General features: G+C 49.9%; 1 protein-coding gene across 12 annotated transcripts in view; it reads right to left on the bottom strand.

Moving 5' to 3' along the window:
* Window positions 1-10058, bottom strand: part of Atxn7l1 (ataxin 7 like 1) — a 208316-nt gene extending 198258 nt beyond the window's left edge. For 10 of the 12 annotated variants that reach the window (XM_050122292.1, XM_050122290.1, XM_050122289.1 and 7 more), the window contains exons 1-2: window positions 9837-10058; window positions 9268-9336 (exon numbers count right to left, since the gene is read on the bottom strand). In XM_050122292.1, coding sequence (XP_049978249.1) covers window positions 9268-9336; window positions 9837-10017 — 250 coding nt within the window. In that variant the 5' untranslated portion in view covers window positions 10018-10058. The remainder of the gene's footprint in view (window positions 1-9267; window positions 9337-9836) is intronic. The other 2 variants (XM_050122291.1, XM_050122276.1) reach the window with 2 other exon arrangements.
* Between the last annotated feature and the right edge of the window lie 14635 nt (window positions 10059-24693).

The following is a 24693-nucleotide window of genomic DNA, read 5'->3' on the forward strand; positions in this document are numbered from 1 at the left end:
TTGAAAAGCTATCTGCACTCAGTCATCCAGAGGAGCACACCCTTCACGAAAATACTAACAATTCCAACGCCAAGAGCAAACTGAACAGCAGCCCAGAAGATGTTCAAAGGGGGAAAAAAAGAGAGACATCATCACTGTAGATAGATGCCCCTAGAGTTGCTTGGCAACGGTCTTTGCTAACACCTTCTTCTAAAAAGGAACGGTTTGCATCAGCTCCTCTGCTTCCCTGGGGCTAGTGCTCTGACCACACAGGCCCAAAGCTGGGGCCTTGGGATGAGAAAGCCCATCGTGGAGGATGCCGTGGATCTTACAAAGGCAAGGGGGACAGACAGCTAGTCTCTCTGCACTGCTCTGCTGAAAGGATACAACCCCCTGACAGGGTTGGGCTGTGTGAAACAAGCCAGGTGTCCAGGAACAACACCTAAGGTCCTCGCTCTGGGCCTGCAAAAGCCCATGTGGGCACTCTTAAGTGTGTCTCCAGCATGCCTTCTGCCCCTCCCCAGTCTCACTCTATTCCAAGAAGGAGAGGGAGGATTAGGGAGTACAGACTCTGGGATCAGCCAGCCCCAGGGTTCGAATCCCAGCTCCCCTATTTCTCGGTTGAACCATTTAGGTAAGTGAGCCAATTTCTCTGAGCTTTGGCTCCCCAGTTTCTCGAATCCAGCTAAGGAGAGGATTTCTCTCACAGGGTGATCATGAGAACCCAGTGAAACATGCACCGCTGGCCCAGTGTCAGGCACTCAGTCAGTGTCCTGGCCCACTCTTGAAACAATCCTTATACAATCTGTGCCCTGGAACTAGCAGCCTTGATAAGATGAAGAAGAGGACCTGAGTATTCGGTTGGATAGGACCGTAAGCACAGCTTACATTACCGATACCTATAGGATGCCAGATAGTATCTCATTTATTTTTACAGCGACTCTGAGAGGAACTATTATTCCGTTCTGAAAATGAGGAAATTAAATCTGAAATTAACACACAGCTGGGAAATGGTTGAGTCAAAATTTAAATAATGCTGCATGAAACTCCCAAGGCTGCCATGCCAATGAACTCTCTGTGTGTCGTGAAATATACACAGCGTAGCATTAGCCACTGCAGCTATTTTTAAGTGCACAGTTTGGTGGCTTTAAACACATTCACACTGTCACAGAACCCTCACCCCCAGCCACTTCCAACCTTTTTAGCCTCTAGACCCAAAACTCTGGATCCACTAAGTCCAAACTTTACATTTCTGACTCCAGCCCCCATGATGCATCATTCTGTTCTGTCTACACAAACCAGATTCCTCTAGGGACCTCACAGAAGCGGGCTCGGGAAGGTTTTGTCCTTGTGAGGCCAGCACATTCGGGGCAGGAGGATGGACACGGAGCTGAAACCTGGGCCTTGGGCATGCTAGGCAGATGCTCTGCTATGGAGCTGGGCCTCCAATCTTGGTCAATATATTTCTCAGAAGTTTGTTGGACATCACCTTGGTAAGGGATGGTGTCCCAACCATCTACCATCTACCCCTGTCTACCCCCACAACACCATCACCTGTTTGCCTAGCCCCAGACTCCATGACCTGCTCGGGTACTGGGCCAGGCCACACTGCTCCCTGTTGAGAGTGTCCTTATAACATCAACATCCACAAGCTCATGATTGGCTTTGCAGAAGTCAGCACAATGTCAGTATCATGGTTTGTGTACGCGGAGCCCATCTTTGACTCATGGACCCTCAGATTACAGTGACCTCACACCAGTTTGTCCTGCCCTGCCAAGAACTCCGTTCCCTTCTTTTCATTAAGCAAATGAGCCCTTAAAATCAGCAGGTAGAATTGCGGGGGTGGGGGAACCACAAGGATAAAGCAACCACATGAAAACACATGCTCTATCCACACAGGAATCCCGGCTTGCCTTGCAGGAACTGGGCGAACCAGACTAAGTCCTCCACTGCTTAGGATCTAAGCCTAGGCCTAAGCCCACTTGCAAGAAGGGTCTTTCCAAGTTCTCCTTATCAGTTCCAGTGTCTTAGAGTTCAAAGTCAGGTCCATAGGGCAGAGGCAGCAAGTCTGAGCCCTGCCACAGGACACAGCAGGGAGCCCATCACTGCAGGACCCTAGATTGAGTTTTGGAAGAGACACAGACCGAGGTCCACCCTTGCCATTCCCTTTCTACAGGATTGAATATCCAAGCCGTCAGCTAATGCTCTGTTTCTATGACAGCCACATTTGACTGCTGCGGTCACTGAAAGATTGCCTTTCCCAGATGTAAACACTAGGCTGCTTGGGGCGTGGGGTCCTCAGATACAAACAAAGGCGTCTCACCGCGTTGGCTGCTACTACCGGATGACCACTCAGAAGGACGTCAGGGATGAAGCCAAACGTCACAAATGATCATGAGCCCAGAGCACAGGCACGTGATCCACAGAGGAACATGGAGAAACAACCCTATCTAACTTGCCCACATCGGTTCTGCAGCAGAAGACAACAGGCCCCCCCGACAGCGGGTAACTGAACAGGTCAACACGGCCCTACAGCCGTGGATGATGCTGTCAAGCACGTGACATACACATCAGAAGCAGTCAAGAGCCAGGCCTAGCCCTGCCCTCCACGCCTCCCAATCCTCAGCGTGGAGACCCTGAAGCCAGCTGCTCTGGTCCCCTCGTGCTCACCCCCATCTCAGGCACATCCCACGGGTGATCACGCCGCGGAGAAAGCCAGTTGTATTTCCGGTCTGACTTTCAGCATCAACAGAAAATCTGAATGCTTTGCCAGGGTGCTCCTGACATCAGGGACCATTGAATACCAAACGTCACCATTGTTAGAATCCTCCTGTCCCCATCGTGAGGGAGGACAAGGCCAATCCGAACAAGGGCCTGCACCCCACTGTTGTCGCTGACTGCGGAGGGAGGAGTTCCTGGAGAGACCGAGCCTGTCTCTGGGAGTCTCTCAGCTTGGCCACGGCACTGCTGGGAGCCACAGTCCACTGACCTGTTGGGCAGTTGATAAGGCTGACTCATTTATGGGCTGGGCTGTAGGCCCAAGACATGGAGTAGTAACAAAATACCCCTGAATTCTCTCTATTTTCCTGTATCCTTACCTCTCCAGCTTCCCTTAATTCTAGCGACTCTCTGCCAGGTCACTGTACAGGAATCCAACGAGCACAGGGCGTTTTTATACACTCTATAACACACACAGTGGTCCCTGTCACAAGGAATACCTGCCACAAAATGTCAGCAGGTGGGAAAACTGACAGACACCTCTGCTCTGTCCGGCGATAGAACCCTTCCATTTCTAGAACATTCCATATTCTCTCGTACTGTTTCCTGCAGCTCCATCTTGTCCAGGTCTGCACAATGAAAACCTCCATTTATCCTCCAGGTCTTAGCTAAAGCACAGCTTCTTCTCGGAGGGTCTGCCCTAAAACTGACCTCCTTTCAGGCTGTCCAACAGCACCATTGTTTCCTCTGCCAGACGCCCCTCACAATCACTGTGGCCATTTTGATGCCTGTAGTTACTGCCAGGAAGGAAGGACTCCCAGGGAAGAGACATGGTATCCACCACTCCCGTGTCCCAGAGTCACTCAGGGCTGGTGCATAGGGGTGGGGAATTGGGGTGGATTCCATGGGCAAAGGGAGCCAAGAAGGTGCAGCACCTTCCTGCACGGGTGCCACAGACGGACGACCAGGCCCTCTACTGCCCTTACACCCCTATACTGACAGTCCTCCAAGACAGAAACGACAAGATGCTAGACCATAGTTGGGAGCTGTCACTCATACAGGAGAGGAGCTATGGAAGTACATATATGTATTTATTTCAAGGCGCCCAGGATATTTTTCAGAGGATACAGAACAAATGTGTGTGAGAGACTGTCTAGTAAAGTATATGCTCTAGAATTCTGTAATCCGGAGATTATATCTAGGCAGCTTTTAGGTGAAATTAGGGTCTACATCTTTAGAGCTAAAGAATAAACAAAAAAAAAATCCATTAATCTTATAGAAGATGAAGGCCCAATCTAACCCAAGTCTTGAAGGCAATATTTTGTATACAATTTCCAAGCCAACTTCCTGTTCTGGAAGAAAGGAAAGTCAGGCCACGTTCTCCACACAGGGCCTGGACTCGTGGAAATTCTCATAACCACGAGGAGACGCTCGTTTCCAGAGCTCTGCATTTCCCCAGGTGGACAGACTGGCAGCTCAGCTTAGTGACCTTCTGCTTCTCAGGTGGGCACCACTGCAAACCCTTTTCCCTGCAACACCTCACTTCTCTTCTTCTCTACTCTCTACCACCGTCAGCTGCCCTGCCTCACCCTCTCCCCTGTCCTTCCAGGCCCAGAGCAACCGAGAGATGCCAACGAAAGACCAACATAAACAAATCTTGCTGCTCCCAGCAAAGCGGAGGATGGTAGGTGTAAGAGTGAAATTAATAGTGAAAACTAGGTTTATCTGTGTAATCTGCAGACTCCAGCCTTCCCTTCTCCTATTAGCATAGATAATGGAGTTGTCTGTGCAATGATAAAGAAGCTGAAGATAGTTTCCCATAAATCTCCATGGCTTGTCTCTGGCTTCCCTGGCTTGGGTCGGAAGAATACATCATCTTCCCAGGCCAGCTGCCCTTTTCCCCTCCACTCGGCTCCCTTCCAAGCCTAACCTCTGAGCCCGAGCAGATATCATGCCCACATTCCCTGCTCCTCCAGGGTCTCGGGAGCGTGTGGCCGGCCTCTCACAGCGTTGCTCCTCCAGCTCACTTTGCGACTGGAAGCATTTCTCATCTACCTTCACCAGATGAAAGGCTGGGAACCTCAGAAAAGACTCTTAGGGCAAGTACAGACTTCCAAAAGGCCCAGGAAGGTCCTTGTTGGAGGACTGGCTTTTATCCATAATAAATGGAACAACTTATCATTTCAAATGTATTTTTGTAGATCTCAGGAAGCACCACAAGTAAAATAAATACAAACAACAAACAAACAAAACCAGCTCCTCGTGTTCTGACGCCACGAATGCCTAAGTATTTTTCTGCTTTTGACAAAACCAACTTCTTAGCTGCAGTCTATGAAAAACACTATGTCCACATAAATTGTTTTTAAATCATTAATCATAATAGAATCGTAGCACGCCTAGCTCTAAAACTGAAGTTCTTCCTACAGTATGCCTTTTCTTTTTTACCACAGATTACTTAAAAATTCAATTAATTAATTAATTAAAATAATACCATTTTACTGAGCTGGTTTCAGTAATGAATGATGGCAACAGTCCTAATGATAAGAGGAACGAAAGCAGGCATGCATTTGGCACTTACTGTATGCCGAGGTCTCTCCTATTACCTCATTCACACTCCCTGATAACATCTGTTTTATAGTTTAGGACTCTTCTGAGACACATGGACCCCATTCTTTGTCTAGGAGTTGGTATTTCTTTTTAAAAAGTTGGTTGAGGCCCTTAGTAACAAGAGCAGCTTCCCAAAGTAAGAAGTCTTCAGGCGTCACCTACCACACTGGAGGAGAGAAGAGTGTGGCTTACAGAGTTAGCACAGGAAAACAGCCTTCCCTGGAATTTTCTATCAGCAATTCAGTTCTCAGGACGACTGGGCCAGCAACAAGGTTCCTGGGACCCTCCTTGAGGAAAGCTCACAGCTTGACAGACTCAAGCTGAGGCTAGAGTGTTCTTCATGGGAAGAAGACATTTGTGGTGCGTGTTTAACTCAGGTCTCTACTTCTGCCATGGTCTAGACTCAACCCCTCTCTTCTGTGGGGTCTGGACTCAGCCCCTCTCCTCTGTGGGGTCTGGAATCAGCCCCTCTTTTTCTACTATGGTCTAGACTCAGGCCCTCTTCGGTGAGGTCTGTGACCCCAAACCATTCACGACTGTTTCTAATAAACAGACAACACAGCGATTGGTTTTTGTCGGCACTGAGATAAACTTTTAAAAACTGAGAAAATATACCCAGTTATTCTCAATATTTCTGAAGCCACATAAGGATGTTTTGTCTGTTTGTTGTTGGTTTGGTTTGATTTTTTAAAACATGAGGGGCTTTTGTTTGTTGTTGTTGTTTCAAGTTTCTTTAGAGGCGGCTAGGCTGTCCAGCACGATTGCAGCTTAAAGGCAGGGAACTGACTAGAGAAGCCGGAGTACAGAAGTCTCAGGGGGATTGTGGTGGGCAGTGAGTCCCAAACCCCTTGCTTCACAGCTGGAGAATCAGCCCAGAGGAGTGCACCTCTCCCTAGGGCCTAAGCGGGGAGCTGGCTCACCCTGCAGCAAAACTACTCTAAGGCAACCCTCATAAACCCAGGCCAAAAAGGAATTAGCAACAGTTTACAGGTCAAATGCCTTTGCTGAGAGGAAATAAGAAAGCTGAGGAGGAGACTCCTCGTGGAGACTTCAGAGCATCCAGCTCAGAGTTCCTACTCAACACAGGTGATGAGCCAAAGCAAAGGAAGGTTAGTGGGACCAGGGATGGTGCCAGGAACGATACTGCAATTACCAGGTTATCCAAAAGTCTGCTAGTGCCTACAGTACCTTCCAAAGCCGTGGGGAGACAGCTCAGCAGAAAAAAATGACTCCTATTTCCTATTTCCAGTCCAACTTCCCTCTCTGACCTCTGTCTAAGAAACAATCGCATCGCACCAACGCTCATAAAAGCAGTCTTTGCAATGGTCCAAAGGTGGGAATGCCCCACACAGCCAATGGATGAGCGGTGTATATAGTATGGAACATGACGCTACCTTCGAAAGGACATGACAAACACTGTGTGGTTCCGCTTACGCGAGGAACCGAGACCAGGAGCCTTCACAGAGACAGGAGGAGGATGGAAGAGGCGGACGCTGAAGGGAAGTCGGTACACACAGGCCGGCGCAAACTCCGCCAGAGCGGAGTTTCTGCGTAAGACTGTGAAACGGCTGGCGAATGAGGAGCGGCAAAGTCGCAAAGCCCCCTGGGCTACGCACTCAAAAGAGCTTAGAGGTAAATTCTACGTCGCTTATTCGGCTCCACAACAGAAAGCCCACCGTTTCTCAATGTCAACCCTCAACGTTTATTCTTTTATTACCATAGTTCTCCTCAAGACCTGCTTCCAGCCCACCACACCAGTCAGGCATATTCATAAACACAGATGCTCAGAGTCCCACAAGGCCACACTATGTCCTGGGATGAACGGCCCTCCACAAATATCTACCCACCCGCAGGCCTCACACCTGTGACTCCAGCAAGCCCTAGTGTGACCAAACACTGTAACAGAGTCCCAGCCCGGGAAGTTCTTACCACAGAACATGTATTAGGAGGCCCAGTGTGACCAAACACTCTAACACAGAGTCCCAGCCTACCCTGGAAGTTCTTAACACGGAACATGGATTAGCAGGCCCAGTGTGACCAAACACTCTAACACAGAGTCCCGGCCCAACCACGGAACATGGATTTGTTGCCCATATGTTTTTATCTGTAAGGAAAGTTGTGCTGCTGCACTACGTGACCTCAGAACTTCTCAACTTTTCACCCAAGGCCACTCCACCAGGCCCACAAAGAGAGGAAGTCCATGTGTGGCCATGGAAGCCAAATTCATGGCGACTGAAACGGCAGGTATCCCCCAGGAAGACGTATTCAATGAGAAGCAAAGTCTTTGTACCTTTGCAGGACAGAGGACATAATAAGTAAGACGTAACATCTGTGACTTCTGAGGGAAGGAGAGCTTTTCATATTCCCTTAAAAGAATCCATTTCTCACGCCGCAAAGAGAATCTGAGAACAAGAGTATTTTGAAACAGATAGCAGTGGCCGGAGAATCTGAGCTTTGTGGGTCGTAGTCCCAACTCGTCACCCAGGGCTGCCAGGGGTCAAGCCCATGCACGCCACAGCCTTTCGTCAACTTTAACATACAGGCGTTTGCACCTTCATCGTGGCGAAAAGGCTGGTGGTCTGAGAGCTCAGCTCTCGAAGTGGATCAAGACCTGAGGAGAATGAGAGCCACTAGGGATCCCCTTCCATTGCAAACACACATGGACATTTAGCACTAATAAGCTGCCACTTGTGAGGAGCCCACTTGACACCAGTCCCTCGTGCATCCTAAACACACATGCCAAAACCACGCAAAGATGCTGAGAGGCAAATATCTTTAGAATAACGTTTTGTTCCCAAAGTACTTAATTAGCAGACACAGAGCTAGAGAGCTGCCCTTGAATGTGCATTTTAACCTCGGCATCATTCTTTCCTTACTGGGCAGTCAAGAATGGATGAGGACACTGAAAACCAACAATCTTGGGTGTCAGTCAGCAAAGTGAGGTCCACCTTTCCAAATAAATTCCATCCACCTTTTCAGGCAACACCCCCTTGTCAGCAGTAGACTGATCTATAGAGTCAAATGGCATTTCCTCCATTCATTATGGATGAGCAAATGCTCCTACGGCCAAATTATGTGTGAACTTTTTTGACACCTTCCAGCGATCTCCTGCACCTTCTTCCCGGCACCAACTTCAGCCAGTTGGTGCACCATTGAAACTCCAGTGAGTACATCACAATTCAGATGAACCCATCCTTTTTCTAAGCAGAAAGTGGCCTCCTAAGTAGCTTCATTTGAAGCCAGGAGCCGGCATGCCAAATAGTGGACTTGCAAACGGCGAAAGTAACTTACAGGTATGTGTCGCCCCAGGTCTGGCACTACAGGCTTCCCTCACAGGCCCCAATCCAAGCTCATCTGTCTATTCACTGTGTCCCTTTTCAGGTATCATGTTTGTATGTCGGGAAGCACAGACTGCGGAAAAGTGCAGGCTAGGGACCTATGTGCACATCCTGATGCACCTACAACCCGCACCCAGACACAAAATGTCACTTGCAGTCAGGGCTGGCCATGTGCAATGGTTTTCAGCGAGAGTGGAAAAGTAGCTGTTGGAATGATCCGCCATGTGGGGTTCATTAAAACTTGTGAATTTACACACAAGGGAGGCTGGAATGCATGTGAAGGGTATTCCACGCCTTACTCGGGGATTTCAAACCCCACCACCAGCATTGGCCAATGGTGCCCCCAAGGAGAATGGCGGATACCATCAGGGTGTTCGGACGTGGACTCCAGTGGAGTACAGTAAACTTCTGCCTTCCACCCTCCCCCAGTCTGCATCCCCCCCCCCCACCCTAGTTGTATTTATACTTGGAAGGAAGTTAGCAGTGAAGCAGTAGTCACCCGGGCGTGCTCAGTTTTTGACAAGCCTTAGTCACTCTGTACCCAGAAGAACAATTCACATTATATCCCAAAGCCTGTGAAGACTGCCACACAAGCTAACACTAAAATGCCAAGAGCTCCACTTACCTTCTTTATTAAGCCTCATAACCTCCCTGCTTTTGCCACCCTCTTTTCCAGCCTCTTCTAAATCTACATCTGCAGATGAAAAAGAAAAGGAAAAAAGAAAATGAGGAAAAAAGGGGGGGAAAGCCAAAGTCAAGGGGGAAGGGAGAGTGTTTATTGGCAAACAGATCGTTATAGATACTGTATCTGAAAATCTTGCAAAAATTGACAATGCAACATTTTCTCCCGAGTCCGGGATTCCATCTACCTGGCCCAGATAGGTACCAAAAAAACTATGCAAGCAGCAACAGAGTCGCCTTTTAAACAGATACCACCGTGGGGCTGCGAAAGCCCACCCCGCGGGCTGCCTGCCCCAGGGAGCCGGACACAGACAGACAGACAGCCTTGCTGGCAGCCGGGCCTCTCTGTGCTCTGATGGTCTGTGTCTGTGTGTATTTATTTAGAGAGAGAGGGAGAAGCATGGAGGACGCCGGGGGCCACTCTCTCTCACACACACACTTTTTCCCAGTGGCTCTAGGTGAATGGAAAGGTTACAGGATAATAAAAGGAGGAGCAGGCGGTGGGGTTCTTACTGTCGGAGCAGTGTAATTTGGCGGCGTCGATCCAGGAGGACCAGGGTTTGCCCAGAAACGCCTCCGGACTGGGCACTTTGCGGTGCAGTGTCGCCATTGCTGTTCCTTCTTGTTGCTTTTTCCCTGTTCCTTCGGCAGCAGCAGCCGAGAGACACGGGATTCGAGAACGCTCCGACGTCATCTTCGGAACGTTCCGACATTGAGTGCTCTGCGAGGGGGAGGAGGGCGGCGGAGGAGGCAGGAGGCGGGGCGCGCTCGGCCCTACCCGGCCCTGCTGTGTTGCGCATGGCCGCTGGGGGCGCCAGAGAGGCGCGGAGTGCGCGGGGCCGGGGAGAGCGCGCAATCGGGCTGGCGGAGCGCAGAGCGGTGCAGAGAGGCCAGGAGCTGCGCGGGTTCAGCCGGGCAGAATCGCCTCGAGCCTGGAAGCTGCGCACCGCCGCCCTATCCGGCCAACAACCCCGCAACTGCAGCGGCCCCGGGCAGAAGTAACGATAGCCTTCCCCGCAGTCGCCGCTGGAGGACTCAAAGTTTTTCATGCATCATGTCTTTTCCTCCCGGGGTCCCGGTCACCCACCGTGCGTGCGCTGTCCCCGAGGGATCCTGGGGTCTTAGCGGGGACAAGGTCGGCTGTTCCGCACCCCTCCACCACCATCCCCCAGGGCAGGGTGGGGACTCTGGCGAGTGTACCACCCACTACCATACCCAGTCTCTCTTGGTGAGTCTTGGAACCCGGTCGCTGCGCAGAGGTCTTCTGGAGCCAGGAGCAAAGGGAAAAAAGGACGTGGCTCAGAGAAGCAGGTGAGTAGGGGATAGGGGAGAGGCTATACCATCCCGGGCTGCCGGGCAGGCAAAATTCCAAACTCCGTTTGGCTCTGGTGACCCGGAGCGTCTGTGCGCGTGTCCCCGCTGGCAGAGTCACCGCAGAGACTTTGGCGAACACCGGAGCCCCAGAGAGCGCAGCGCTCTTGGAAGCCTATCCCCTCCCTCAGTCCCAGCTTCCTAAGGAGCGTGCAGGGCCGCAGGAGCACCAGGCATCCCACGGGAACCTGACTCCCCGGAATGTGGGACTCGTGGGGCTTTGAGATGTGCCGCCTGACCCTGAGAGCAGGTAACTGAGACCTTTAAAACATCTGTTATTTCTTTAAAATAGTTTGCTTACTAGGATTTCCCTAAACTATAAAGACACCCTCAACCCACAATCAATAACTTTTCTATTTGCCCAGCGTCCTTCATTCTTACCACTGCTGTCCCCGAGAGCCCTTTTGCCCCACACCGAAGCGTTGCTTGATTCTGAGATGTATCCTGGTGGGTCTGGAATGTCCTGGCACTCAATACTATACACCTCAAAAAACAGCATTAAGATGGGGCAGTGAAGGAGGCTCTGCAGGCTTGTTTCAGCTGTGGTGTGTGTGCGAACGGGCCTACTTATATCAGACATGAATAAGTCTCCGTTAGCTTTCTTGAATGGACGGTTACCTAAGGGGAAACTAGGTAAGGAATTCCTACGTTAAAATACTTGTCGTTTGGGAAATATGTATCACACCGTGACATCTTAGATAAGCTAGGCGCTGTACTTGTTATTTCTTAATCCTGCTATCTTTTCAAACAATATTGCTTCTTGTGGACCAGCTGTTCACACACAGGGGGACAGGGAGACCCACCCCGGCCCTCACAGAGCTGCAGGTGGGGAAGGCACAAGCCTGTTTCTTGGGGGGGGGGGGCTTGGCGCATGCTCTGTGAGACCAGTGTGGAAATGGTATGGACTTTTCGCGGCTGAGCCAGTTCCTTGCAGGAACTGGAAATGAGCTAGGAGTGATCAGAAAATGTGTCACCAAGAAAATGGAATCAATCTGCTTTGCGTCTTGGAAATTGGGAAGGAGTTATAGTAAGCTGAGGTATGGTCTTGCCAAGGAAAGGGGACCACGCCGAGACTGGCTGAGTACAAGCGTGTGCGTGGGTGCGGGAATGAAGCTTAGCCGTGTCCTCCTAGGACCACGGTTGGGAGTTAGCTGGAGGCAGCTTAGGGAAAGATTGTTCCCTTCTGAGGAAATGTCCCCAGAGTGGTTTGATGTTCTTTGACTTAATGAAGCCATCTATCCCATCGGCCACTCTTCTTCATCATAATTTTGGGGACACTTTGCTTCCACATTAGTTTTTCTAAGAGTTCTCAACGTCAGGAAGGCAAGCGTATCACCCACCTTGCTGGTTGGATCATGCTGCTTGCTCTTTCCTGCACTGCAGGATCTGGTGATCGATTAGACACAGGACTAGCGTGAAGGACTGGTTCACCCCTCCCCGAGAACACCAGCTGGAGAAAGACAGGAATTCCAAACCTTTGTTGACTGATATCACTAGAGCCCCAGCCATGAGCTGACTTGATGAATGCCGTGCAGGATACCGGGACATCTGCCTTCTGAAGGGGCAGGACTGCCTTCATCTAAGTTACAATCCCCCTGCTCCCAACAGAACCACTGGGCTTCAGACCCTCTTGCTCCTGACCCCTGACGGGTGCAGAAGATCCTCTGCTCCCTGTAGACCAGTCTTGGTGTATCCTTCCCTGGTCCTAAACAGTGCCGTTGGCCAGGGCTGCACAGGGACAGTGGTAACTTTCTCTACCCCTTAACTCGAATGGGGAAGAAACTGAATATTGATGTACATGTACAAATTGACTAAAGCCAGCCTCACTGTTTAATGTGGTTGGAGAGGCAGTTGGAGGAGGAAGCCTGATCAAGGGCTAGAAACCAGTGGCATCCATTGCATTGTGGGCATTGGACTGAGAGTCTGAATCCAGCTGAACCCCTCCTTGATCTGTTAAATGGGCAACAAAAGTGCCAGTCTTTTGGGATTGCTGTCCTGGGTGAAATTAGGGGTGCTGAGCCTGATGCATAGTGAGTCCTCAGACATGTTTGCTGCGATTCCCCCCCCCTTTTTTTTTTTTTTTTTTTTGCTTTTTCTCTCTTTCAGTTGTTTCATTGGTTTTGGTTTCACCTGCTTGGATTTTTTTGGCTTTTTTTTGTTTTATTTTGTTGGTTTTTTGTTTTGTTTATGAGATGGAATATCACACTATAGCCCAGGATGCCCGCAAATTCAGTGTTAGGTCACAGCGATCTTCCTGCCTCAGCCTCCCACACTGGCTGCCTGCTCTCTTTAGTCATGCTGCAGGAGATGCTGTGACTAGCAACTGGCAGTTGGGAAGGGGCCAACACTCCTAAGTGATTGCTTCTGGGAGAAGCTCTGAAACTTCTGTCCCAAACATCCCTGGTCTGGCAGCACAGGGTGGCCCTCTGAGCATGTAGTAAGCCCTCTACAGGAGCCCTTCCTCTGGGAACAAAGCTGCCTTTGCCTCATAACAGCCAGGTCTCATAACAGAGAGCAGAATGGGATCCCTGCACATTATTTTTGCCTTTGAATTTCTTGTTTCTTACAAAAGAAATTTAATGTTGACTTCTAAAAAGTGTTTTGCTTCTGGTCATGAAATGACAGATCATAGAGAGCGCCCCATTACACAACCCCTCTGGGGGTTACCCCTCCATGTCAGTTACTCTTCCCACTGTGACAAAATATCTACCAAAGCAGATTGAAGAGAGGAGGGGTTTGTGGTGGTTTGAGCACTTGGTGGCCATTGAAACTGTGTGGGGAAGACTAGGATGTGTGCCCAATCTGGGATGTTGAATCTGGGGTAGAGGGGTCCTGGATGTGTCAAAAGCCCAGCCATTGACAGTTAGTTCTCTCTGCCGTGGAGATGTATCTCAAGATGCGTGCTCAGCCGTTACTTCTGTGTCGCGCCTTCTGCAGTTCTTTCTACCACGATGACCATGGACTTGCCCTCTGGTGCTGTGAGCCCTAAGTAAACTCTCTTATTAGTTGCCTGGGTCTTGATGTCTTATCACATCAAAAGAACAGAAACTGAGGTGGCTATCTCATGGCTCACTGTCTAGGAGGGTACTAATCTGTCAGGTCAGGGAAGCTGTCGCCACAGGAAAATGAAGCATCTGATCATGTTATGTCCAAACCCAAGTGTGGTGACCCCCAGGTGCGGTGACCCCCCAGATGGCTCTGGAGCCATCCACGCCCAGTGCCCACTGGGAAGGCCTTCCGTATGCCATTTCATTTCCTGATTCAAGCTTTTCATGAGAAAGCCCTGGCCACGACTGTGCCATGGGGCTTTAAGTCTGAAGATGACACTTAGGAAGGGTGAGAGCACCCCGTGTTCTTCCACACCAGCCCTTTGTAGAGACAGCACCGTCATGGTGAGAGGATGCCGGAGGCAGCTGCTCCCGCGCTACCAACACCTCCCGATGCCTCTGATACCTTTCCCGCATGTATGCTCCACATCTCTCAAGGAGCAGGTCCTGAGCACAGGCAGTGGGATGTGGGGTTTTAGTCACATGACAGGAAACAGACCCCCGAAGATGCTAAGACCACAAGCAGTTAGAGTAGAGGTCTAGTCCAGGTCTCCAGGGTGGTGTGCAGTTTGCACATCCCTGTGTGCTGCTGGTATCGGGCATTTTAATCCTCCTGTAGACCATGTTTTTCAGCCATGGTGTGTCCAGCCGTCCTCGTTCTGGAAGTGCTTGCTGCCATGTCTGGAGACCATTGGGGGTGCTGTATAGAGGGGAGGGGGGTTCAATCCACATCTCATAGAAGCCAGCGTAAACTGGATAAACATCCTCCCCAGCTCAAGGCAGTCTCCGTGGGCCACAATGATGGTGGTGAGATGGGGAGAGCCTGGTGTTGGCTGCCTTCCCTTCTTTTCTTTTCAGACACTGAATACTAACCTCGGTGACGGCTTTGCCGCTGTGAGCGTCTTTGATCACACCCCACCATAGGGGAACTCAAACCCTTCTCGTGGACAGCATTTGAAGAGCCAGATGGTGTGGTGGGTTAGAAAATCCATGAGGAATTCAAGGAAACACAGCCTTGTAAGTATGGCGTCATTCCTGACCGTCGCTTCCCTGCTCTAAGTGGAGGGCTGTGCTTGGGCACAGCACGGTAGGCTCTTATCTCCAGTGCGTGGATGGTGAAGTTGAGTCTACAAGGGACACTCCTTCCCGCTGTTCCCCTGGTCCCCTCGTAGCCGAACACCTGCCCAGTGCACATGCAGTGCTCTGCACAGCCGTGCCTCTTCTCATGATTCACAGGACAGGCATCGAAGATGTCTTATGACAACCTACCTGACGGATGGCAATGGGGTGACATCAGGAGGTGATGGGTGACATCTACCAGACGGAAGGTTCCCAAGGCCCACAGTGGACTAGATGGACCAGTAGATGGAGTGATGATTGTGCATCGGCCACCAGCTCCACTGACACTTTGGTAGAATAGGAGTCGCCCTCCCTGTGACCACCGCCACCATGTGACCACCACCACCCCGTGACCACACCCACCCCGTGACCACCACCACCCCGTGACCACACCCACTCTGTGACCACACCCACCCCGTGACCACACCCACCCCGTGACCACACCCACCCTGTGACCACGCCCACCCTGTGACCACACCCACTCCGTGACCACACCCACTCTGTGACCACACCCACCCTGTGACCACCACCACAGGACTCTGGCTGCCTAGGAAAACCTTTGAGTGGGCGATTTCCCAAGAGCTCTCTCGTGAGCAAGAGATACAGAGACTTGGGTCATGGAATACAATGACGTTGGTTCTAATGCTGCTTGATCTCGCCCTATACCAGGCTAGGAGGAGACGGTGACATATACGTCAGCTCAGTAAATTCGATACTGGGGAGAGTCCGTGTGTGTGGTTTCAATTACAGATTGGCCCAGGATTGATTGAACAGTCTGCATGGCTCCTCCTGGGATGGAGTCCAAGGATTGGCAAGGGCTGGACTCTCGTGAGAGGTGGGTGTTGGAGAATCAATCAGCGGATGGGCTCCATGTCCCTTTGTATCCAGGAGGAATGCAATTATGAGTGAAATGTCGTCGTGGGGTGAGTGCGATGACACTAGGAGGCTTGGCGCAGCCTGTCCTGCCTTTTATCCCTCGTCCCCGTACATCTCTGTCTACACAAACCTTCGGTGCTGTGCTCTCGTCTGGCTTCTGTGTCTTTAGCGTGACTCACCCCATGGCATTTTAGGGGAGAAAGACCACAATGATTGCATCTATGAAGAGGGCCTTACTTACCAGCATGGTGAGGCTTGCCTGAATTTCAGAAGAATCACAAGTTCAAGGCCACCCTGGGCTATGTAGCAAGACCTTGTTTTAAACAAGAAAAATGCAACAATTCATAATTTTTCCCAAGTATTCTGGCATTCAGATACTGGTTTACTGAAGGAATTGTTACATTTAATGTCCTGTCGGGGACTACCCCAATTAGACTGGCCTGTGGTGTCTCAGGGAATAACAACCTCATTTTCTAGAACCAGGAAAGTGGCTGGCTCACCTTGCCGGGTAGGCAGAAGATAAACCCAGGGGGCTGAGTGGGACAGTGGCCACCCAGGGCAGCCAAGGCTGAGCTGAGCAGGGCATACCTGACTGGTATAAATAAATGGTGACATGGCCCAGCGCCACAGACGGGGGCAGTGGCTCCCTTAACAAAGAGCTGGAGACACAGACCTAGCCCTTAGTGGATAGCGAGCGAGTTCTCGGGAGGTCCAGATCGGGTGGGAGTGTTTGTCTACAACTAGGCTGAGAAGTGATGGGACATGGGCAGGAATACAGCGTTCTCACATTCCCTGAGTCCCTAAGCACCTTCCAGGGGGTGCAGATGAGGCTCAGTCTGCTGAGTGACTCTCCTGCGTGCAAAGGCCATGGGCTGGAACCCCCAGCTCTGCGTGGACCAGATGTGGTCACATCTGAAGTTCAGGTCTGCCTGGGATGCATGAGACCCTGTCTCAAAGCAAGTAACACTGCTTTCCATAAGAAATGATACAATCAGGGCTCTGCTGATCCAAGGTGAGAAAGATGGTTTTTTTCAGGACTCTCAATATAGTCAGAGCCACATGGTAGCGACATCCTTACATCCTGGTGGCCCCATGGAAGCACCAGCCCTGGGGCATTCACTCAAGGTGGGGAACCAAAAGTCTCAGATGCCAGAGAGGCCTATGCTGGTCAAACCAACAGCAAAATTCACAGCTTCTTGCACACTCAGAAGTTTTTTAGTTCAGAGAATAATTCTATGGCAACTCCAATTGGGAGTAATACCCTTCACCTGTTTTTATTCGGAAGATGTCGTTGGACAACAGGGATGTCCTGGCTAAAGAGCATTCCCAGAGTCATTTCCCACCTTTCTGAGGCGGGGGGGGGGGGGGGGGGGGTAAATACAAACGCTCTCAACCTAGAAATAACTGTTAGCATTTTGATGTGTTGGTAATGTGTTGCTATCTGCAATATCTCTCTATTGTCTACCTGTCGAATTTGTTTATAGAAGTTAGATCCATGTTTTGCCAACCAAGACACTCAGGGTGACAATCCATGGCTACATATATGAACATGAATATAAACATACTGTAAAAGTGCATATACTTAAATCTGTGTGCCATCATAGTTAATATAGGCTAATAAATGACTTCTTAAACAATCACAGCACAGCATTCCTGCGAGTGTTTATTGTTGAACTATAACATCTTTAATCCCCAATTATAAGCATTTAGGTTTGGGTTTTAAAATGTATTATTAGCAGTTATAATGAGTGTTTTGTCTAGCTAATCTTTTTTAATATCCCTGATTATTCAATTTGTTTATTTTCTTTTAAAATGGTCTTAATCTGTAGCCCAAGATGTCCTGGAATTCACTAAGTGGCTCCAGGCTGGTCTTGAATATGTGGCAATCCTCTTTCTGTGGTTACAGGTGTGCGCCACCATGCTAGCCCTCACTCTCTGGTTATTGATTTTTGTTTTGTTTGTTTGTTTCTCTGTGTAGATTTGGAGCCTGTCTTAGAACTCACTCTGTAGACCAGACTGGCTTCGAACTCACAGAGATCCACCTGCCTCTGCCTCCTAAGTACTGAGATAAAAGACGTGCACCAGCATCAATTGTCTCTAGTTGTTTTTTAAAGAGGCTTTTTGCAAATGAAATTATCAAATCAAAGAAATATGCATTTAAATTTTTGAAATTGCTGAACGTTGCTGGAATGTGTCAGAATTCCTGTTTCCCCAGGATCTGGGCTATATCAATGTTTTAATTTTTTTGTTTTTGTTTGTAGTGCTGCGGATTGAACCCAGGGCCCCCCACACACAGTCCAGGCAAAAGCTCTGCCACTGAGCACAACTCATGCCCCTTCCGTGCCTTTGCCGGGCTCACTAAATTGCCCAGACTGACCTTGCTTTTGCCTGTCTCAGCCTCCCAAGGGCTGGGATTACAGGCGGACACCACTACCCCTGCCTAGTTACAAACTTTGAAGTGGAGGGGGTTTAAGACAAGGTTTCTCTGTGTAGCTCTGGCTGTGCTTGAACTTGCTCTGTAGACCAGCCTGGCCTCGAACTTGCGCCAGGATTAAAGGTGTGTACCACCACCACCCGGTCTAATTATATGCTTTTTTAGAAGATTTTTTTTTAACAAAAGTAACCTGTAGAATTGTCAGAGTTTTGCCTGTTGCTTCAAACCCTGGACCTCCATTTTCAAACGTCAGAGCCTGGGAATTGTGGCCAGATGAGGCTGAACCTTTGTTCCTATCTCTGTGGGTCAATAAATCTCTCTGAAGGCATTTAGTCACAAGCACACAGAGAAGTCACTGCAAGTAAGAATGGGTTGTGTACCTTCTTCTCTTCCACCACAAAGCTGTGTGCCTCCCTTTGGGAGGGCCAGCGTGGAATCTGGGAAGGACTGGGCTGTGTAGGTTTCATGCAGAGAAATTCATGTTGTGCGTTCATGATCTCCGTAGAGGCAATAATATGTTCTCAAAACCAACAGCAGTGATAACCCAAGTCACAAATATTCTCAGCTTTCTGTAGCTCCCCAAGTGGCTGGTTATCTCTGGGTCTCATGGCAATTTCTGCACCACAGAAGAGGATAAGTGGGGCAAATGCATGACCAGTTCCAGCCAGTTCTGTTAAGAGTCTAACTGGGGTAAGCCATGCATGGGCCTCTAAGACCCCTTCTTTGTTCCAAGACTGAGACCTAGGCATCCTGTCTGTACTGGGCACAGGAGAAAGGAGACCCCTTCCCACCTACAGATCCCACAACAAGCCGCTGTGATGGACACCGTCCCGTCCTGCCAGCCCTTCTAACTGCATGGGGAGTGAGGGGAAGCCTCAAGCAGCAAGCCGAGTGGGTGTGAACCCAGGCAAACCAGATCTGGGCAACCTGCCTCTGCTCAGCTTTCAGACTGCTCCCAGCTGTTGAGGGGCAGAGCTTCCAGGCCTGGGGTGGAAAACATTCCTAATGACCTCAGGCAGTCCCAGGACTAGGAACGGAGACCAAGATCCTCTTCGTGCTGCTGGATGAGGGATTGCAGGGCCTATGCAAGTGGCTGAGAAGACTTGTAGGTTCCTACCAGCAGGGAGCCAAGTTCAGAAACCGCTGTGGAGACAGCCAGGGGGCAGAAGAGTTTCCTGTGCACTGACTCTCTCTCTCTCTCTCTCTCTCTCTCCTGTGCACTCTCTCACACACACACCTGTGCACTGACCCTCTCCTGTGCCCTGGCGCTCTCTCTCTCTCTCTCTCTCTCTCTCTCTCTCTCTCTCTCTCTCTCTCTCTCTCTCTCTCTCTCCTGTGCACTGACCCTCTCTCCTGAATAGTGCTGCCTGGGAGAAAAAGGTTAATTTCCATCTTTCTCTCCCCATCTTCCTATTTGGAATTGTGGAAGAGAAGGGAGTGACCAAGCTGTAGCCCACGCTGCTTAGACTCCCCGACTGCAAGAGTGGACTGCATTCTTACAGCTGGGGGATGGTCCTGTATGCTTTCTTGGTCCTCCCACTCATCAGAGACCCTGGGAGGTGCCTGCAGCATGTGGAATGGCAGACTCTCTGCTGCCACATCCTGTGGTTTCTGAGGGGTAAGGCAATGGGCAGTCAGTTATGGAGAGGGAGCCAGAGCCCCGAACTTTTCTTTTTGAGGTTGAAGCTGGGAGGAAGGCAGACAGCAGCACCTGCCCTACACACTCAGTTGCAAAGTATCAGCCAAACTCTTCTGTGAGGCTGGGCACACAGAGAGGGGCAAACAGAAGTTCCAGACACATGTCTTCATCCTGCAAAGGGATTTCCAGAGCTACTAGTGACATCCCTGGTGGTGGCCCAGAGACATCAGATACAATCAATTAGCCCTATGAACGTTGAATGTTATATCACACAACAAAGTCTTTACAGGGGTGATTGAGTTAACGTTCTCTGGGTTGGCTTCTTAGGCACGAAATATTATCCTGTGTACCCAGTGGAAGAGAGAGACAGGGTGGGGGCATTTATAATGCACATGTACAGGACAGGGGTGATGAGAAAACCACAAGGTCAAAGGGGGCTGAGTAGCTTAATAAAGAACAATGGCTGAGTGCGGTCCTGAGGTGAGCACAGATGTCCCATAGCCTCAGCTACACTGTATCAGTGATGGTTGCCTGTGTCTGCCTGATGAGAAAGATAGTTTGTTGTTTAAATGAATCTTTTTTTTTTGTTTTGTTTTGTTTTTTCGAGACAGGATTTCTCTGTGTAACAGACCTGGCTGTCCTGGAACTCACTCTGTAGACCTGGCTGACCTTGAACTCAATGAGATTCACCTGCTTCTGCCTCCTAAGTGCTGAGATTAATGGTCTGTGTCATCACTGCCCTGCTAAATGAATCATTTTTAATCTCAGCCAACGTTAACAGCCTTCTGTGAACTAGCCCAGATTCCCCTCTTAGGTGTGTGCTCTGGCCCACATGGGTCATGTGACTAAATCTGAAAGCCTCAAAGACTTTGGCCACAGTAAAAGCAATGCTGCCACATGCCGAGGTACTTCTGGAGGCTCCCACGGGTGCTGCGTCATGTGCCATCATGCATTCTCATTCTGAGTGTGACACCCACACTTCACCCTGTGTGTGACATCACACTGTTCCGCTTCCTGCTCTGAGAGACACCTGAGGTGGAATGGGTAAGAAGGACCATGCCTTTGATTGTTTTATGTGAGAAAGTTTGATTTTAAAAATTGCTGTTCGAGCCGCAGATTTAGGTTTCGTAGAAACCATTATTCAGTGACTTCCGGTGTGGTATTGGGAGAGAGTCTCTAACAATTCTCAAATGGCTTCAATCACACTCCTAACATTCTGTGCTATGTGTTTATGAAAAGCAGCCTTCTCGGTATTGACAGTTACGAAATCAAAATATTGACCAATCCTGAAAGGCATTAGAGATGCTGTAGGTCCCACAGTATCAAATATTAATTTATGTAAGAATAAGCAAGCACAGTGTTGAATTGATATGCAAATTGTTTTTGCCATTAATAAATAGTAAAATTACATGTATACCAGAGAATTAGTTTAAAATAAATTTATGATTTATTATCCACAGTCTCTGGCTTGTATACAGATTTTATAGAACTATATATTCCGAGCTGTGTAGAAATGTTCTGGGCAAACAGGGATTGTGAGTGTGGAAAGTTGAGAAAATGTGGCTCTAATTGGAAACCAGAGCGGCTGAGCTCTGGTGAGGGTGGCCAGGGCACTCCAGGTGATGCAGAGGCCCCGTGGGAAAGAGCCCACACTGCAGCAGGACTGGATGAGGGAGAGGAGGGCGACCACACCCAGTGCCTTCCTAGAGTCATTCCTGGCCTTTCTAACTGACCCTCTGGCTCAGTGTCAGCTCACACAGTGGTCTCGGGAGCTCCATCGGGAGATGGAGATGGCTGGACCAGCAGATGGCTTGTTGTTGGGAGAAGTGGGGAGACTGCAGAGTTACCTTGGCTCCCCAAATGCTTGAATGGGCTCAGCAGGAAGTTGAGGTGATGGTGAGCTGGCCAGAGTGGAGCTGTCACCGGGACACTGAGGAGAGGTCAGACTCGGGAAGGTTCTGGGCAAAGGCAGAGCTTTGGGAGGGGACCTGCTCAGCCCTGGAGCCTCCAGACACATCCAAAGGACTCTGGTCAAGGGGTTGCCACCCCAGCTGCAGCTGATGACACAGAAGAACGTCTGAGTCATGGCGTGACCTGAGAGCCTGCTTGTGAGAGGACAGAGTCTCACAAATCTCCTAGGTGGAGTTGGGAGGAGAATTCAAGAGGTGAGATTTGAAGCTGGGGGTCATAAGATGCTAGTCCACTGGCAGACAGGAAAATGAAGTTGAGAGAAAAGTCAAAGATACAGAAAGGAGGAAGAGGAAGAGAGGGGCTTCTCTGTGGCGCTCCTGTGGGGCTGGGGGGCTCAGAGCTCTGGGGTGGGTGGATGGCCTCACTTTTGCATATGTAGCAGAGGGGGGTGCTCAGATCTGCCTGAGCAGGCCGGGGGTGTATTCCTGTCTCTGACGCTGGTTAGAGGTGACAGGGGTGTATTCCTGTCTCTGACGCTGGTTAGAGGTGACAGGGGTGTATTCCTGTCTCTGACGCTGGTTAGAGGTGACAGGGGTGTATTCCTGTCTCTGACGCTGGTTAGAGGTGACAGGGGTGTATTCCTGTCTCTGACGCTGGTTAGAGGTGACAGGGGTGTATTCCTGTCTCTGACGCTGGTTAGAGGTGACAGGGGTGTATTCCTGTCTCTGACGCTGGTTAGAGGTGACAGGGGTGTATTCCTGTCTCTGACGCTGGTTAGAGGTGACAGGGGTGTATTCCTGTCTCTGACGCTGGTTAGAGGTGACAGGGGTGTATTCCTGTCTCTGACGCTGGTTAGAGGTGACAGGGGTGTATTCCTGTCTCTGACGCTGGTTAGAGGTGACAGGGGTGTATTCCTGTCTCTGACGCTGGTTAGAGGTGACAGGGGTGTATTCCTGTCTCTGACGCTGGTTAGAGGTGACAGGGGTGTATTCCTGTCTCTGACGCTGGTTAGAGGTGACAGGGGTGTATTCCTGTCTCTGACGCTGGTTAGAGGTGACAGGGGTGTATTCCTGTCTCTGACGCTGGTTAGAGGTGACAGGGGTGTATTCCTGTCTCTGACGGTGGTTAGAGGTGGCAGGGGGTGTATTCCTGTCTCTGATGGTAGTTAGAGGTGACAGGGGTGTATTCCTAACTCCGACATTGGTTAGAGGTGACAGGGGCTGTATTCCTATCTCTGACGCTGGTTAGAGGTGACTACCCTCACTAAAGTTGTTCTCACAGAGGCACTGTCATATTGGTAATAGAGGAGTAATCAGTAATTACTTCTTGGAACCACTGTGAGAATTAAGGGGTTGCACAAAACCAGAAGAAACTCTCTGTGATACAGAGCCACTAGAGAATGGGTGTCCAGAAGAACCTCTTACGGAGCAGAAAGTAAAAGGTCAAACTGCAAAAGGAACAGGCAGAAAACCTGGCCCTCTGATGGAAAAACATTATCACAGCTCCTCGGGGAAGGAAAATACAGAGATATTCACCTCTAGCACAGAGTCAAAGAGGCAAAAATAGGAACCAATGTATGATGTGGATTCTCCTCTGTATGCTGGGAATATGTTTTAATAAAGATGCTGCTTTGGCCTGTGGCAGGACAGAATAAAGGTAGGCGGGAAAACTCAAGTGAATGCTGGGAGAAAGAAAGCAGAGTGAGAGAGAAGACGCCGCCATGTAGCGGCAGAAGGAGAAAGACGCCCTGGACCTTACCAGTAAACCGCGAGCCTTGTGCTAAAATATAAAATAATAGGAATGGGTTCATTTAAGATGTAAGAGTTAGTTAATAAGAATCCTGAGCTAATAGACCAAGCAGTATTTTAATTAATATAGTTCTATGTGGTTATTTCAGGAAGTGAATGAGCAGTCTCCGCCTACAAATGCATGAAATATAACTCATATTAATAACTTAATATCATAAGTATATCTAAGGTTAATTCAATAGCCGAAAAATGAAGCTATAACTAAAGAGGACCCATGTTCATCAGCTTTGCTGATGGAATGGAGATCTGTGAGACACTGGGCAAGCATCTCGTCTAATAACAGAAAAATGCACACTCCACATGGTTTGGACTGAGCGTCTAAAAGGAACTTCTCACGTATGACAGAATAAACAATCTGCCTATGACTTCACTGCTGGTGGTGGCCACAAGCTGGAAACAAGGCACATCCTTACTAAGTATAGAACGAATAAATACGCAGTGGTCCGGCATATGCCCCACGGAGCGCTACACAGTGCAGCAGCCAGGTATACGCCCCACAGAGCGCTGCATGGCCAGTGGTCCGACATACTCCCCACGGAGCGCCACACAGCGCAGTGGTCCGACATACGCCCCATGGAGCGCTACATGGCCAGTGGCCTGGCATACGCCCCACGGAGCACTACACTGTCAGTGGTCCCACATACGCCCCACCGAGCGCTACTCAGTGCAGCAGCCCAGTATACGCCCCAGGGAGCGCCACACAGCGCAGTGGCCCGGCGTATGCCCCACGGAGCGCTGCACGGCCAGTGGTCCGGCATACACGCCCCACGAGCGCTACATTGCACTGAACAATGAGAATGAAACCATGTAGTTCCATTGTAGATGTTGCCCGGAATGTTCAAGACTCTGGATGGAATCCCCAGCAACCCCCAAACAGACACAGCGTCTAGACGCGGAACTAAGCTACAGAAGATATAGCTTTTATTTCTCATTACATATTTGAGAAAAGTCCAAAGGCAAGAAGGGCTCGACGCTGGTGCCCCAGCGATGCACACCTTTAATCCCAGCACTCGGGAGGCAGAAGCAGGTGGATCTCTATGAGTTCGAGGCCAGCTGGGTCTACAGAGTGAATTCTGGGACAGCCAAGGCCACAAGGAGAAACCTGGTCTTGAAAAAAAAAAAAAAAAAAAGGGAATGGCTTGAAATCACAGCAGGGCCTCGTGGA

Source organism: Alexandromys fortis, unplaced genomic scaffold (assembly GCF_014885135.2).
Source record: "Alexandromys fortis isolate MF-2015 unplaced genomic scaffold, M_Fortis_MF-2015_v1.1 scaffold_201, whole genome shotgun sequence".
In the NCBI taxonomy this organism is placed as follows: Eukaryota; Metazoa; Chordata; class Mammalia; order Rodentia; family Cricetidae; genus Alexandromys; species Alexandromys fortis.